Source organism: Lasiosphaeria miniovina, assembly GCF_030549165.1.
Source record: "Lasiosphaeria miniovina strain SMH2392-1A chromosome Unknown B0T26scaffold_7, whole genome shotgun sequence".
In the NCBI taxonomy this organism is placed as follows: domain Eukaryota; kingdom Fungi; phylum Ascomycota; class Sordariomycetes; order Sordariales; family Lasiosphaeriaceae; genus Lasiosphaeria; species Lasiosphaeria miniovina.
Window position 1 is genome coordinate 1,698,127 of NW_026848226.1, and position 16,720 is coordinate 1,714,846.

General features: G+C 55.0%; 3 protein-coding genes across 3 annotated transcripts; all 3 read left to right on the top strand.

The window, feature by feature from the left end:
- Positions 1 to 905: 905 nt before the first annotated feature.
- On the top strand, positions 906 to 2,761 carry B0T26DRAFT_755894 (uncharacterized protein; the record flags this gene model as incomplete). Its single annotated transcript, XM_060446022.1, has 3 exons — positions 906 to 2,141; positions 2,229 to 2,308; positions 2,452 to 2,761. The coding sequence occupies 3 exons, from the start codon at positions 906 to 908 to the stop codon at positions 2,759 to 2,761; spliced, it is 1,626 nt and encodes a 541-aa protein (XP_060291486.1).
- A 2,464-nt stretch (positions 2,762 to 5,225) lies between these two features.
- Positions 5,226 to 6,685, top strand: B0T26DRAFT_755895 (uncharacterized protein; the record flags this gene model as incomplete). Its single annotated transcript, XM_060446023.1, has 6 exons — positions 5,226 to 5,290; positions 5,346 to 5,363; positions 5,417 to 5,645; positions 5,699 to 5,884; positions 5,948 to 6,514; positions 6,569 to 6,685. 6 exons carry the CDS (start codon positions 5,226 to 5,228, stop codon positions 6,683 to 6,685), a joined length of 1,182 nt encoding a protein of 393 aa, XP_060291487.1.
- Positions 6,686 to 8,598: 1,913 nt separating this feature from the next.
- B0T26DRAFT_452095 (uncharacterized protein) lies at positions 8,599 to 11,514 on the top strand. The gene is made up of 3 exons (XM_060435108.1): positions 8,599 to 9,267; positions 9,343 to 9,710; positions 9,769 to 11,514. The coding sequence occupies exons 1-3, from the start codon at positions 8,745 to 8,747 to the stop codon at positions 11,281 to 11,283; spliced, it is 2,406 nt and encodes an 801-aa protein (XP_060291488.1). The 5' UTR covers positions 8,599 to 8,744; the 3' UTR covers positions 11,284 to 11,514.
- The last annotated feature ends 5,206 nt before the right edge of the window (positions 11,515 to 16,720 follow it).

The following is a 16,720-nucleotide window of genomic DNA, read 5'->3' on the forward strand; positions in this document are numbered from 1 at the left end:
GGGAGCTTGACCAACACTGGGCCAAAAAGCTGTACAAGTCTCTCTATAAGCTCTTTTCTTTTGCTGCTTATCCCCTGTGCTGAGCGGGTAGCAGGGCTCGAGGACGGCTTGACATGTGCCATCCTTCAACTCGAGTCAAAGCTGCCAATGTTTCATTTCATCTGAACGGTGGATCATCTCGGCCACTGGCGGGAACTCGGTATCTAGAGAAGCAGAGGCTGTTTAAGTAGAGTAGTGCCGGAGAATAAAATGTGCCGCGATGTTGATACGGCAGACGGACTCCACCCTCTGGAAGGTCAAGGCGGCCGGGTGTGCGGAAGCAAGCTCCAGCTCCCTTGCACACCTTGCACACCGCAGATGGCACACCGCCCGACCTTGAGCTTTACCAGTAAATACAGCCCAATCACGGAGTCCAAGATGTAAAAGGCTCAAAAGGCTCACTGCCTTGCAGCTCGCCCTGCCGTGCAGGGCTTGCTCCAAAGGAATCCATAGCTATTGAAATCCCTAGTTCTACCTGGTATACATTTCAAGCACAGTACCGCACCAACATCCAATAATTCAAGGATTACGGAATATAGCAGACTATAGACCACTGGTTCCCGTTACCGTCACCGTCACCTTAAAACTGGATGAAATGGCGGGGTTCACTGACGGCGGGGTGGCCCCACCAACGGGTTCGTCTCTTCTACCCCCAAAGGAAGGAACACAGCTTCGGGCACCAGAGACCCAACTAAGGTGGTTTCCTTGGTTAAACATCAGACGATGTTGAAGACAGGGCAAGGGCGAAGTTGACAAAAGAGGCAAAGTCGACAAAAGAGGGCCGTGGTCGGGAGAAATACGCAAAGACATAGGAGTTGGACACGCCTAGCCTAGGTATCAATGGTCCAAGCCACGGCGTCTTGACAATGCCCGAGGAGGAAGAAGGAGGGCCGGGACGAGACCCAGGCCGCTCGCTCGATCCGCCATCTCCGTTATCTCCACCCTCGTCGTTCCCATCGCCGACTACGCCATCCCGAGAGACGAGGGAGGCGGGCGTGGAGAGTATGTTGGAGAGTGCTGGTCGTCGCCGGCAAACGCCTCCAAACCAACTGCTGCAGCACCCGCCTCTCACTCGACCGCGCATTAACAACCGCCAACATGCCCGCTCGCCATCGCTGCCACTCCTTCCAAGCGCCCTGTCGTCTCCCAGGAGTCTGCACCATCTGGGAATAGGATCCCCGTTGCCACTGTCTCCGTTACGCAGGCAATTTCCATCGCCGCCCGGCATCGCCAACAGCAGCAGCTTCGGTATAGCCAGGGACGACGCCGACGACGAGCTGAGCGACGACAACGACAGCCATGGCCGACTTGATGTTGCTGGCGGCGATACCGACAGCTCTGAAGCAGGCGGCCGGCTCGAGCTGGACGACCATGACAACAATCTCACCCAAGATAGCAAGGACGTGCTCGTGCAGCGTCTGAGCGACCTTGTTCAGCGCCTATCGACAGCCGCTAACATAACCCTGGCCGCCAGTGCCATTCAGCAGACGGCCATCATCGGCCAGCTGCACGCCAAGGTCGACGAGATGGAAGGCGCCCTGCTGGGCGAGGCAAGCGGCGGCGCCGGCCGGAGGCCGAGGAGGACACAGCCTTACGGGAGGAGACGAAGGGCGAGGCCATCGCGCTCGCCTCGGCCATTTCCCCTGCCCGTGCCGCTGCTGTTGCCGAACAGATCTGGTTCTTTGATGTCGCCATCATCGCTGTCCTCGCAACCGTCAGGAAGTCAGCCCGCGAATGCGCTGTGGCTCGGCGGCACGCTCACCCCCCCTCCTCCTTGGCGCACAGGGGCCGGTGGCCAAAGTGGTGGTAGCGCCGATGGCGATGGCGACGACGCGTCAGCCGAACACTTTACCGATATCTCATCTTGGATGCAGCAACAAGTGCCCTCTGCAATAGAGCCATCAGCCACGACAGAAGAAATAGCAACCACTATAGAAGCAGCGCCGACAGCAAAGCCGGCCAGCGTAACGACAGTTGTTCTCGCCGCCACAGCGAAAACCCAGCCAGACGTGGCCGAGCGAGTCGCTGCCGCGGCCGAGAAGCTGAATGCTGATTTGGAAATGGTTGTGAGGAGCCTACGCGCTCGGCGAGAAGAGTCAGTTGTGAGTCCTTTTCGCAAGAGACTATACTTAAACCTTTTGTCTCCCAAATTAAGAGACACAAGCTGACCCATCGGCCCAAATCATTAGCACATCCACGGGCTTCTAGTCGAGAGAGCTGAAGCTGCGGCTTCACGAATCCTGGAACTTGAAAAGGATGTGGTTGATCTGTGAGTCGCCCCCCTCCCCCCTAAACCTATTTTACCCCTTTTAACCCTATCTCCCCACCAATTACCCATGGCGACGAGGAAACCACCACTCCTGTTTTTGTTTGTGACTTCCTCCCCTCAGAGCTAATTCACGTGGACAAAAGGGAAGACGAGATAAGCAGCAACGAGTCTGAACTCAAAAACCTCCGCCTTGAACTGCGGGCCGTCGAAGCGCTGTCCTCCTACCCGGCCGCAGGCGTCATGGCCGCCGACCCGGACCTCGTGCAGAGCATCGAGAACTGGAGGTCGGATTGGGCTGCCCTACGCGACAAGATGTCGCTGCGCAAGAAGGACCGCCGCAGCCGCCGCCGTGGCCATGTGCTGCACCGAGAAGGAGGCGGAGACGACCACGGCTCGACCCTCGCAAGCATGTCAAATCTTTCCGAGTTAGACAGCAATGAGCTTCTATACTAAGCAGCTGGCCAGTAGCTAGGAGCAGTTGTGACAGGGTGATGTTTTTTTTTATTCTCTTTCTCTCTCAGCGGCATATGACGGATGACGGATGACAGATGATATCCTGGCGTCGGTACTTGCATTAATACAATTGTGTATGGCACGCTAGGTCTGCATGGAATTGGACTGGTGGGATACGGAATAGGATAGCGTGGAGTTTATTTCTGGAAGCGAAAAAAAACATGGGACTGGTTTACGCAAGGTGGTGTTTTCGTTCTTCACCTTTTGTCGCGTCTGCCCGTTATTTCCAACCTATCGTGTGGACATGTGCAACTATACTTTATCGCGTTGCTGTGGTGTCAATTCCTTGGGGGTCGTGGTGATGGCAGTATGACGTCGGGGTTTTCTAGTCCAGTGTTGTTGACGCCAGCTTTAGAGTTTCCCAAACCCTCGCGAGCATGAGCTTTTGATGGAGCCTCGGCAGTCTCCTTTGATACAACACATACCTTGTCGTTATTTTCTCTTGGGCGATGGGTGGCTGTCAATAGAGTCAGCGAGGGGCAAGGCCTGTGTGAGGTTGAAGCAACAACCCCAGTTCTGCTGCTTCACGGCATGGCGGACAGGTGGTAAGATAGATGATGCCATCTTGGGACGAGGCTGGACCCAGTCGAGCACTACATTTATTGTACATGTAGAATATTCTTCGCCCTTTACTAGCCATAATCAGTGCGCACCACGGGATCTCAATGCTCGGTTTATAGCTTTTGGCAGAGCCTAGCTCGGAAGTCATGATAATCATTTTGATTCGTCTTCGGTATAAGGAATATTCTCTCTTCGTCCCTGCCGTTGGGCTCCTACATTCATCTAAGCGAACAACTCATATCCTGCTAACCCACGAAATTCCAGAACACAAAGCAAACAAGACACGTGACATAAATATGTATGTCCCTCTGAGCACCCTGGGGTTATTATAAGAGCGCAGAGGTGACAAGGGACGTTGTGATAAGATCCTCAGAGCCGCCTTGCTTGTTGCCAATATACAGACCACCCGCTGCGTGCTATCATCTGGCCTTTCGTCTTATTATTCGAATTTGAAGATGTGGTGAGGAACACAAGATTGTGAGCCTGGGCTGACCAGCTAGTCCATTCCTTCCATGTTTGCCTCAGATCTGACGGATATTTTGATGACCGGAGGTTCAATTCCCCAGATCGCCGCTTATCTGCTTCTTCCTAGCTCCCCGCCACACCTAGACGTTTTCTAGAGATGGTCCTCCTTGACGATTCATCGAATCTACGTATACGTGCCATTCTTTGAGAACAGCCTGTGGGGAGCCGGGGATTTCCAGGCCCCAGACTTGACCGAAGCACCTCGGTCGGCATTCTTACGAAATAGCATTGGACAATTCGGCGAGCCGCTATCAAGCGGGAGGTCGCCTTTTTTAAGCTCGTATATTTCGTGACTTCCCTCGAGGTTGGTGAGAGCATTACGAGGCAGGCACGAATTGGGTGTTCCCGCTTACAGTACTTGACCACACCGCAACGCAAAGGATCTTTTCCAGTTCGCCATTTCAACCTGGAAGCTACATCACGTGTCTCGACTAAACGGCTCCTTCCCATTTACCTGCTCGTAAAGGTTCCGTATTGGGAAATAGAGGGTTCATGAAGCACAGGCCCGCAGCACTGTCCTTCGCCTACCTCATTGAACTTCATCCCCTCCAAGGATATTACCCTCTTTCCCGCGTTCTAGCAGCTCACTTTTCTTTTTGGAGATTCCCGCTACGTGCCTAGCCAATCTATTTTCTCTCTCCAGGGAGATTCTAAGATCCTGTTCCATCCTCACCCCACCCCCCACGGACTAGCGAGTTCGTCCAGAACAACAGCGGAGTCCCTCTAATTCTATTCACACCTATCTCCTTCATTCTTCCTCGCCTTACCCACTCCACTTTCCACGTCTCAAAACAATAAGTACCGCCTTCCATCTTCCATACCTTACAGGTATCGTTCACCTTTGGCCTCCACACCCTGAGCTCTGCCTCGCCGAACGCAACCTTTCAACGATCACCTCTTGGGGCTTCTATTCTCCTCGGCGCTCCGCCTCCTTCTCTTTCTCCTCTCGCTCCTCTGTGCTTGCCTCCAGGCCCCCGTCGTGGTACTCACATTAACACCTACGCAACATCCTCTAAGGAACAAGTACGTATCTCAAACTGCCAATCGCGCCCGCCTATACCCTACTACATTTCTAGCTACAAGCCCGCCAAGCACAGCTCAGAACTATACCAGAACCCCAGAACCCCGCGCGCCAAGTTGTGGCTACCTGGAGTATATCCTTCCATTCCGGCAAGGGGATATCACCATATCTTACCTCATTTGAACGAAATATATTTTAGAAGACAACGGCTCTTTATCAAGCTTCCCTCCACATCCCCATCACTCGGCCACCATTGCCCAGAAACATCTTCTAACAAGCTTTCACCCGCGAAGCACAATGTCTCGAAATCAGTCGTCAAAGCCTTCGATGTCTTGGCGCGATGAGGCGAATCCTGCATGGAAGTGAGTTACTCGACCTTCCTGTGCGAGCTAAGCCATGCTGACAATGCTTGCCTAGGGCGTCTATTCCTGCACAGTAGGGAATCCGATTGTGTCTCTATGTCCAGCGAGAGCTAACACGATGTAAAGGATCCGATGCGCCACCCGAGGCGAGTGGAAAAATCGAGATGACTACTCCTTGAAGAGTCTCGATGAATACAATACCCGAGCCCGCCATAATAAGGCCACGCCAAATGATTCTGGCATTACATGCAAGGAACACTCGGCAACTCAGCAAAAACTGCGATGCGAGGGCCCCTGCAATTCGGTCAGAGCCATTGAGTTCTTCAGCAAGAGCAGCCGCCGACGAGGCAGAAACGTGAGTATCCTCTGAGCTGCTACAAACCCTAGCTGAATTCTAATAAGCTTTAGTGGTGCGTTCATTGCACAGACTATCAGAACTGTCTGGAAATCGGTCAGGTTCTACCGCCTCCAAACTCTCAGCTATCGGCCGACGAGATGATGCAGCGACTGCCCTATGCTGGAAATCTCAGGGACGAAGCGGCCACGGCAGCCATCGTCGGTGATATACGCGCAATGGATGTTCCAAGCACCACGGTAAGTTCTCTTTGCCCATTCCTCGCGTAGGCTCAGACTCATAGTGACTAACGTCGATATTAGTCTGCAAGCAGTGGCACGGTGAGAAACCTGCCGGTCCCAAGAATTAACCTTGGACGCGGAAGTACCATGGGACACGGAAGTACCGTGGGTGCTGGAAGTGTCAGTAACCGTGGCAATGTCAGCCAGGCTCAAAGCACCGTCGGATTTCGCACGGTGTTCTCTGAGTTAATGGACATCGAAGACGATAATTTCTATTATGACGAACCTGCTATCCACCGTACGGCGCCGTCGGCAGCACCCACGCGCCCGGCGCCACACTGGGTGCCCCAGCAGGCGGGTCCGAACAATGCACCCACTCAGATGGCTGAGAGCGTCCCTGGAAGTGTGGCAAACGTCACGGGAAATTCGAATAGCATGATCTGGGACTCGACAGAGTCTAACGCAGCGAGTGTTCACCCACGCCACCGGATCCTAGAGGAGGACAGAAATCCTGTCACATTCAACGCCTGGGGTCCCGATGGCGATTACCAGAGGATGACGAAGGCGCCGACGGTTGCGTCCACATCGACGTATGATTCCGTTCTGGAGGGACAGGAGAAAGTTGGAAAGAATGGCTGGGTCAAGCCTGTGAGTATTCCTCGTGATTATAAAAACATCACAGATATACTGACGTTTCCGCAGGCCGGGCGTCGGATTATGCCCCAGATGCCGGCCTACCTCCGGTTCGATCTGGGTGAGAAGACTGATGACTACGATGACTACGATGCCTACGACGGAGAGTCGGACGACACAATTTAAGGCAGAGATGTGCAGCAGTTTCGCCGCAAGCCGTGGTCTCGATGATGAACGATGGGGTTATGAGCCTGAGTTTTTGGGCGTTGACTTCTATGGCCGGATTTACCAGACAGTTTTCGCCCGGTTTCTAGCGTCCCGAAAGCGCAGGTAATGAGGTGCGTAGTTTACGACGAGCTTTTTCTTTGCTTTCGGCTGGTATGATGGGTAGGCATCTGGATCTTTGGGAGGTGCGGGAGAATGGATGCCAACTTGAAGCTCACCCACAGACAGCCGAAATGATGGCTCGCATTTTTTGGTGGAAAGAAGGTGGGAAGATGCCACGGTTTGCCTTATTTCCATTGCTACTAGTAGTGCCCTTTGGGGACAGGAAAGGTAATTCTTAGCTATTAGATAGCTTAGTATACCAATAGCTAGTTAGCGTAATAGATGTCAGCGTTGCGAATTTCCTAGTGTACACAGTAAGACGAGACTCCATCGGGTAGATGTATGTGGCTGGCCAGGCTGCAGCTGGTGGTACCAGGCAAGGCTGCGGGATGGCACCATTCAAGCACTCCCGAAAAGCAGTGGAACATGCAACCTCGAGCTGAATCCTGTTTCAATGCAAGGGAAAGAGCTTGGCACAATAAAGCCAATCACGGCGGTATTTATTTGTAGACCAGAAATGTAAGTGTGCACCCACGCTGGCTATCCCATGTTGTTCGCCTTGACAAGAGAAGTCGATGACGAGCCGGCTAGGTCCGGAGCTGGCACTGCCTTCCATGACGAGCAGCAGAGCCGCATGTTTTCTATTTCTTATAGCAGCTGACGGGGTGACGGGGCTTGATTTGTACTTTTAGCCATCTAGCCTCCCTGGCAAGGGGAGGCGATCTCTCTCGATCGAGATGCAAACCTACCAGGCAAGAATCGAGAGAGAGACATACAGAGGGGGGGTTGGTGTTGCCGATCAGGTTCCCGTTCCACATTGCCCGCCCGGCTTGTGTGTAAAGGTAATTGTTAGCGTGGTGAGTGCTGCGCATCCGTTGGTCCCCCTCCTCCCCCCCACACCTCGTCCTTCTGGAGCGCGTCTTCATGTCGGGGAAGACCTTGAAGTTCAGACAGGCATCCAAGCCACTTTCCCTTTTGGTCGCCTCGGTGTGCAAACGCCCACACACCATCCGTGATTCATTCCTTCTTCTTTTCCACACCCTTTTTTTTTGTTTGACACACACTCACACACTATACGTGCTGCCGAATTCTTTGATAAGCATAGACAGCCAGCCATGGCAATGAATGAGTCGACACGAAGATAGGGGCGGCGGCGGGAGAGGGTGGCCTCGCCTGGCCAAGCCCGGCCAAAGCAGCCACGCGGCTGTTCCATCTATATGGAATTTCTGCTCCGAATCTTGCCAGTCTGAACAAGTCTGTCTGCTTCGTGTGCATATGGGTCCGTGTGCCCATCTTCTCGTCGGCCCAGGAGCGCTCTGGGGCGTGGGAAGGGAGAAGGCTTCTCATGCTATCGCGCGCGCGCGCGCTCTCTCTCTTTCTCCCCCTCACTCTCTGCCTCTCTCCCCTCAGCGTCCCCATGCCGGAAGGGAATATGGACGGGCAGGCTGGCGGCGGCGGCGGCGACGCTGGGGTTATGTTATCTCTCCCATGTGCCCGTCCATGTCCTCTTATATGGCTGCACTTGGGTTCCTCCTCTTCTTCCCTTTCTCCCCCCATTTCTTTATCAGTCTGTCGTTGTGCACGCACCGGGGCTGCATCAACCTATCTTGTAAGTGTACGACAAGGCCAGCAAGTTAGTAGGTTGCGAGTCTGCATCTGCAATCTGCATCACATCGCTTATCTTCCTCACTACCTGCCTATCCAGCTCTCTATTAGTCTGTCTGTCTACTTTTCTGCCTTTTAACTCCTGCTGCCGCTCAACCCAGCTTGCGAACGGGCGGGCTATGTCTGATTGCGGCACCTCGAACTGCAACACGCCCACCACTCACACGCTCAGCCTCGCACCCTATCAGGTCACCGTCACCGTCACCCATTGTTATGCCCCATCGCCGCCGAGGGGCCAATAAGTGAGTGAGCCATGGACAGCAGCAGCACTTTGGTGAAAGGTGCACCTCTCAAGCGGGGGGACATGGCGGTGCTCATGGCCGCCGCTCTGCATGCATCGTCGACAGACTTGAAGAGCAGCAGCGCGGGCTCTTTGAACCGCCAGTTTCTCTTCCCCGAGAGAAAGGAGCCTCTTTCTCCCGTCCTGGTACCGTCGTCCGGACCATCTGGGAATGAGCAACCAAAGCAAGCCAGTAACAACAACAACTCGCACGACGGCAGTGAATCCGACTCGGACGCTTCCAACTCTTCCGACGACAGCTACGACTCGGACGACGACGATGAAGATAAATCGGCGGCAGCTGCAACAGGCGACGGAGCTGCCTTGTCTTCTCGCACGCGTGCGCCGTCGTGGGAATCATCCACGACTGTGGCGACAATAGTAGAGGACGAGAATGCCAGTATCAAAATAGCAGCAGCGGCAGCTGCAGCCTCGCTGAATCCCGCCGCGTCTGTGGATGTGCTTGCCGAGATCAGGAAGATGATCAAAGAGGAGTGTAAGTCCTCTTTTCCTCTCTTTTATTTCTGGTAAGGGCTAGCAGGCGAAGAGACCATAACTGACCCCTCTGCAGTAGGGCAGTTCCGAGACGACAAGGACAAGAAAGGAGAGGAGCAGCAGAAGACGCAGGGCCAAGACACTCCAACGCAGCAACCGCCTCGGACGCGGTCGCCGCCTAGTTCTCAGCCTTCTCCAGTCTCGAAGTCTAGCTATGCTTTTCCTTCCCTCCAGCAGCAGCAGCAGCCGGTGGCCCCTGGCCCAGCCGCGAGCTCAACTCCATCGTCGCCTGGGAGACAGACGGAGGCTCGCTGGAGCGATACTAGCATCTCGCCCGTTGTTGAGATGAGCGCCATCGACCAGAAATGGGGCATCCTGTTCGATGGGCAAGGGGTGGGCACCAAGAGACTGGAACAGGTGTTTAAGGGGTTCGCTAGGTATATCGTACGTCCCCTAATACTGGCGGATACTTGTATGGGACATGCTGGCTAATCTGACGCAGGCCGAAGAGCTTACGCCGCGCAAGATGGAAGTGGTGACGCCGGACAAGGTAGTGATATTCTACCTGCACTACAAGCTCGACGTCGAGGTGTTTCCCTTCACGGCCATCTTCTCGGGCCGCGGGCGGCAAGCCCACGAGCGCGTGGCCGACCTGTACCACCAGCTGGGGTGCGAGTACTACCTGGTGCCGGCCGAGGCCCAGTGCCGGCCGACCATGCCGGGGCTCACGATGCGCGGATTCGCGCAGTGGATGACGTGGACCATCCGCGCGTATCCGGACGAGGAGGCGCGGCGGTTGGCCCGCGCCGTGTCGGCCCTGCCCTTCAACGCCGAGAGCCTGCTCGACGGCAAGCCCGAGCGCCTGCCCAAGCAAATCTCGCGCCACCTGCTACCCGAGAAGCCCAACCAGGATGCCCGCGCTCGCTTTGACGACGTCCTGAAGCGCGTCGTCGACGACATGCAGCTGTCGCCCTCATCCGCCGCCTCGGCCACGTTCAGGGGCGTCCCTCTAGCCAACCTGAGTAATAGCAGCACCGCACAGCCGTATTCTTCTCCGAGGCAGGACGCAAGTGCAAGCAGCAACAGCAGCACAGCTACCCGCCGCGCCTCGGACTCGCGCACCTCGAGCCCACGTTCACGCTACCGCCCGCGAAGCGAAGTCCCATCGTCAGCCTCGTCAGCCTCGTCAGCCGCATCCTGGCAGACGGATGAAGATTACAACAACCACAGCCGCAGACGCAGCGCGACGGGCACAGGCACCGGCGGCGGCACAACCCCACGGGCACGCAGCGGCAGCGTGCGCGATGACATGAGTACAGGCGCAGGCTACGCGCGGTCCATGGGCTCAGCGTCGCATGCCAGCAACAGCTCAGCAGCGCGCCGCGACCCCCCGTCTAGCAGCCGCCCCCCGCCCCCCATCGTCACCGCCGCGAGCTCGGCAGCTTCTTCCAACAGCACTAACGCCCGCCGCAGCCGCCGCGGCAGCTCCCCACCCCCGTTTGGCCACCGCCACCACTCCCTCTCGGTCGGCGACATGTTGTCATTCCCTGCTACTCCGTCACCGACGGCCGTCAAGTTTGACACCAGCACCACGGCTGCTTCTGGCCGAGGGGGAGACCGCGGCCGCAGCGCCAGGGACGAACGCGACAGGGACAGGGACAGAGACAGGGAGCGTGAGCGCGAACGCGAGAGGGAAAGGGACCGCCGCGGCCGCCGACCCGCGTCGCTGGTGAATACGTTTAGCAACACCAGTGCCAGCGGCGGGGGCGGAGGAAGTAGCAGTAGCAGCAGCAGGCGGAGTACTAGCCGCAGGCGCCTGCCCCCGGTCGTCATCGTGCATGACGATCGCGATAGGGAGAGGGACAGGGAGAGAGACAGAGACAGAGACAGAGAGAGGGATAGGGACGGCCGCGGCCCGACCTGGCAGGAGTATCTGGCTGGCCCTGCCGCTGGTGCTGCTTCTAGATCGGGTACGAGGGTGCGCAGGCCGTCTGAGGCGAGGTCTTCTACTTCGTGAGGCTATGCGTTTACCCCTATCCTATGTGGTTCTTCTCTTTGTTTTCTACTCTTCTTTTTGCCTCTTTCACTTCTGAGATTGTTGTTGTTAACTGAAATCGTTTTTTTTTCTTGCTCTCCTTTTCCTTTTCGTCTGCGCTTCTTTATTCCTTCCTATACTTATTGTACTACGCTCCCTTATGGGTACTTTTCATTTTCTCTGTACGCGTCACTGAAGTACCCGGACTGCAGAAGATTGGGCCCGGCTGGGCAAGTTAATGCCCTTCCTCTCCTTTTGTATCTTTGTCTCTATCAATTAGCTGGGTAAATGGTCGTCCGGCGCGTGTGTTGTAGCTCTGCTTGGCTGCCTGTGTTTCTATTATCTCTGACCTCTTTATCTTTCCCGTTATCTGACTGCTTTCTCTTTGACATACTCTCTTTCGGGGTCCGAGTAGAACCGTCTGTTCCTCTTTTTGCTCTCCTTTATTTGTCTTGGTAGTTTGTTGAAGCGTGGAAGCGAGCAGCCTTGCCCACCTTACGAATATCCAGAGGGGTTACGTACGGTTCACGATGTGATATGAAATATTGAGAATAGGACATGCAAACAGACTGGACTACCTTACCTATCTTAGCTAGGGTGGGATGGGACGGGGACGAACACACACAGCAGCAGATTAGAGATACGTAGCAAACGGGCCCTGAGTTATTAACGCAGGATGAATAACAGAGACTCCAAGGTCCATCAATATTTTTTAGACTCTTCTCCTTTACTGGAAGACGTTGATAGTCTCGTTTCTTAGTTGGAATGGACCTTGCAACAGTTGGCCTCGTGGCTTCGCGAGGCACGACTTTTCGATTGCAAAGCCCTGTGGACCTGAACAGCCCCAGGGCAAATGTCGACGCTCTTGCAACGTTCGCGCTGGCCAGGAATGAAAGCAACGTCTCTAGGCATGCAAACGTAAGGCCCCCTCTCTTAGTGCACCTCTTTAATGTCCTGTATACTCCCGTGTTAAAATTGAGTTGTACTCTATTTAGCTTTTACATTTGCTGGATCTTAAATTACTACCAAGTTCGCCCTCTTTAAGGGGGCACGATATAACGAGCTCAAGGGCTTAGAGAAGTAAGGTGATTCTGATTCTCTGTCAAGGCATCGATCGCCTGATACTCGACAGTGGTGCGGCGAACAATTCCATTTGATGTGTGTGGAACTCAATTGGCTGGGACCCGCGAGGCTGGCGTTGAACTGTTGGCCAGCTGGCAATCAGCTGAGAGAGGTTGCTTGGACGTTTCTGGGGAAAGGCCTGGGCTTGTTGCTCTAAGTAGGTGAGCAAGCGATTGCCCGGGAATGGAATTTTCAAGCCCAAACGTGAAACGCACAGAAAAGGAGTCCAATGGAGGGACGGTGATGTGATGGCGCCCCACAGACCAGCAGCCAAAACCGCACCTCAGCCTGATTGGGAAGGGGGCCCGTGCTCTGCCTGCTTTGCTCGGCCGCGCTCTCCGCGAAGGGGGCGTGTTTGGTACTTCGTTTGGTACGGGTGGCGCATGAAGGTCCACACGCGTTGTTCCCATTTTTCTTCTTCCTCCATGCCTTCTTGGCCGAGGGCCAAAGCAACGAGTGGTGACGAGCCTGCCCCCCTTCCCAGGCTTCGAATGACGGCCCCGCTTGCATGAACCCATTGATTCAACTCCGCGTTCGAAGTGAGGGGCAAATGACAGCAGCGGGCTTTGTGAGCTCTCCCTACTCGGTTGTGCCCACTGTTCCCCAGTGGTCCTGGGGGCTTCTGTTCCAGGACTGGGACCATCCATGGTGTCTGTCAGGGCCGTCCGAAATGAGACTGGCAATCTCCTGATCTCCGAGTTTGGCAAGGCTCTAAAGGTGAGGAGGGGGGCCCGGGGGAAACCCGGCCGGTGCCGCCGTGCCTTTGCCTGTCCTACATGCTTTGCCGCCGGCTCCGTGGGTTTCCCCTCCAGTTAATTGCACGCATGTCTCGGCCCAATGGCCCCGAACAATAGGAGGTGGTGGTCAATGGATCGAAGCGGGCGGGATAGAAGGACCCAGGCCCGAGGTTATCGGAGACCAGAATAAAGGCCACCTTCCCTAAGCTGGCAATCTCGAGAGAGGCCATAATACGCATCCATAAGTACTATGTAAGGAAGCTTCTTAGTCCAGCTTCCTCCCTTCGTAGTCCACGTTGTTCCAATCAGGCGTTTCACGGCGTTCGTTCCCTGCCGTTCCCAGTGCCGTTCCCGACTTGGCAGCTGGCGCAAGGCTAGAAAAGCTGAGCGAGGCTTCTAGTTCCCGGAAGGAAGCTCGCAGGCGGCTGTGTCATCCAACTTCGAATTGGTGCTGCGTGGTATGCGTCATGTCATTTTTAGACGGCGAACCCAAGTTGTACAGGTTATTGCGGGACTTTATTCTGTTGACTTGACAGAATCGTGACCACTTAGCCTGTTCCCGACAATTGTTGGGGTGTGATGAAGCTCGAGTTTGGAGCAGCTTGAGCTTGGACGGCCAGCAAAGGAGGGCGCGCAACCCAAAGCTCGACGTGCTGGGTTGGCGGGAAAAGAGGATTTTGCTGAATGGTACGGTACTCCAACGCTATCAGATTACCTCCGACTCACAGCTAGATTAGGTGATGGTCTGACAATCAACGTTCAGAACCAAGTTCCTGTCCAGCTAACGAGTCCTGTCATTGGCTTCCAAGACTTCGAGAAACTCTTCAAACCCCTTTGTAGCGACCCAGAATGCCACAAAAGAAACCAAAAGCATTGGAAATTGCTGTCCCAGCCCCAGAAGCGGACCAGCCGCGATGAAGTGTCTGTCGTGGGGTACATGGAGAGTGGCCATGTCCTTGGAATGTTTCTTCCAAGCCCTTTGCCTAGAACGAGAATCGGGTATGTGCAGACTGTAGAGCCCCCAAGCCGGCAGTACCTCGATCCTTACGCCCCTCGACGGCGTGCAATCCACTGCCACCATGCGGTTGGATGTGAAGTGCTGACTCCGAAACTTAAAAAGAACAAAAAAAGGGACCCGAGTACCAAAAAGGAAAACGTACCTGCACATCCGCTCGCGCTGCTGCAGGTTGATGGACAAACTTGACATGCGCCGTAGGACACACCTGGACGCAAACACTGTGAGAACCACCGAGTATGTATGTGCATGCGGTTTTCCGAGTTCTTACTTGCCTCTTACCTGCTTCTTGCCTGCGTCTGAGACAGCCGTACACAATGGCTGCGCCCTCTATGTTCATCCCGAGCTGAAAAATAAGAAGAAAACTCTGTCTTCTTTCCCCCACCTTTTGCTTGCACTGCCAGAGCAGCTCTTGGCCTTTGGGGCTCGTTTGTTTTCTGGTCTCTGGCGTGCTCAACTGCCCATCGTCGATGGGATCTCGTGACTCCCACCGTTTTTTCCCCCATGAAAGTGGCGCTTTTCCCGAGTGCCTGTACGATCGGAAACATGTGCGGTACCCCTATTCGGTGGGGTCTCCCCATGTTGTGGATTGGTAAATTAGCACGCAATATTATTATTGCTTCCCAGGCTTCCTGCGACTGTCAATTAGGCCTTGGGCGGGACGACCTCCGTCCAGAAAAGCCAGAGTCGTTCCGTTCTTGTTGCCCAGCAAAGAGGGTCCCCTTCATGCGAGGCGCGCTTGCAGGGTCTGAGAGGTGCTGTACCGCTTGCCACTGCTATTTTCTGAGACGGCAAAGCACCGTGAGTCCGCGACATCAAAACCAGGCTGTTATGGGAAGCAAAGGGCTCGACTGGCTGGGGGCGCACTTGAAAAGCCTGTTTCGCTTTCTCGCCAGTCATCGCTTCGTCTGAATGTCTTGAACGTCTCTCTGGTCCCCGCAACTTTCTTACAGGTCGCCGCTGCAGGCTAGCCACAGGAGCCCGTTAGTCCACAAGTCCACAAGTAGTACGGCACGTAATCCGTGATGCTGCGGGCGTGCATCGCTTTTGCCAAATGAGCCGGTGATGTGTCTCGTCGACAGAAATCCAGCCACTCAAGCAAGAACTACATAACATCTGACCAACCGACACTGTTTGGAAACGAAACCCCCTCAACAAAGAACGCTTGCTATCGCAACGTCGCGACTCTGCTGATCGGGGGTTGCCATTGGCGAAATGCGCGTTTATCTCTTGCGCACACATTCCAGATTGCAGATAGGAAGTCACCTAAACAGCTGTCTCGGTGCCCAGAAGATGCATCGTGCATGACCAAACACGATGCTCTCTGAGCTGAGAGCAACAGCCGAATTTCCAATGCTAGCAGCCTACTCGCTGCGTTTTGGGGGTAGGGTTGTAGGGCGGAGCCGGGCAACCACAACCTACCTCTGTAGGTCCTCAGGTAGGTCTGTTTGGTAGCAGTAGGGAAATCGCCAACCATAACAGCGGAGGCACCCTCGCCTGCGTAGATATCCTCGTCTCTTTGTCACTTTGTCGAATGTTGACAAACTCTTTCCCGGCGCGTGTTGTTGGGTTTGAAAGCCGTTCGAAACCTCGAATCCAGACCCGCGGAAAAATTTTCGACGCCTCTTGCTTTCTTTTTTCTGCCAGGGTTAGTTATTGGGTGCGACGGCCATTTCTTTTTTCCCCTGCTTCAACCCCGGTCTCTTGGCCCCAAATTGCCCTCTTGGAAAGGCAGCGCTCCTCCGACTCACTAGCGAGATTGGGGTCCCCTATCGTTTCTCGAAGCCCACCCCGGCTCCATTGATTCATGCTAATGACGGGCCCATCTCCCACACAACAGCGCCCTTCCTCTTCCATCCAGCGATCTGACAATTGAGAAAGAAATCACCACTCGTCTCGTACACTGCCCATGAACGAGTTGGGTCCCTTTCCGGAACTCTGGCTCACTTCTCCCCGAGGCTGCGTTCCCTTTCCATCTCCACATTTGACGGTTTTGCGACGAGAGTTTGGCAAGGACACACCTTAAGCGGCCAACCTGCAGCAAGCAAGACGCAGTAACAGCAGCAGCTAGCACCTGCGCTGACGGGAGTGTTCTATCTGTCAATCGATCTGCCCGCTAGCACCACCACCACCAGCCTGCCAACTGCGATTCTCGACGCTCTCCTGGCTCATTCGGCAGACTCGCATCGCTCTCGTCAAGAAACTACCAGGGGAGAAAACCGCGCATCTTTATGTCCCTGGGATCCATCTCTCGTTCTTGTTACTGTTACTGCATCCACAGTATCGATTTGCGCTAGCTTCGTTGTTACGCCTGCGAACTCCAAGTTCCTAGCCCGGATCGTTACAAGGACCCGCCCAGAGACCTAACTGTGCCCCCCAGCTCAGCTTGGCTCCCCTGCCTCGCCATCCTTTTAATCATCCATACCACCATCATTTCATGTCGTTCGTTCTTGAGGCAATACTCGTCCACTCTTTCTGACTCGGCCTCCCGCACCGTCCGCGTCGTTGCAACATCACGACTCTTTGATCGCTGGGCGCAAACACC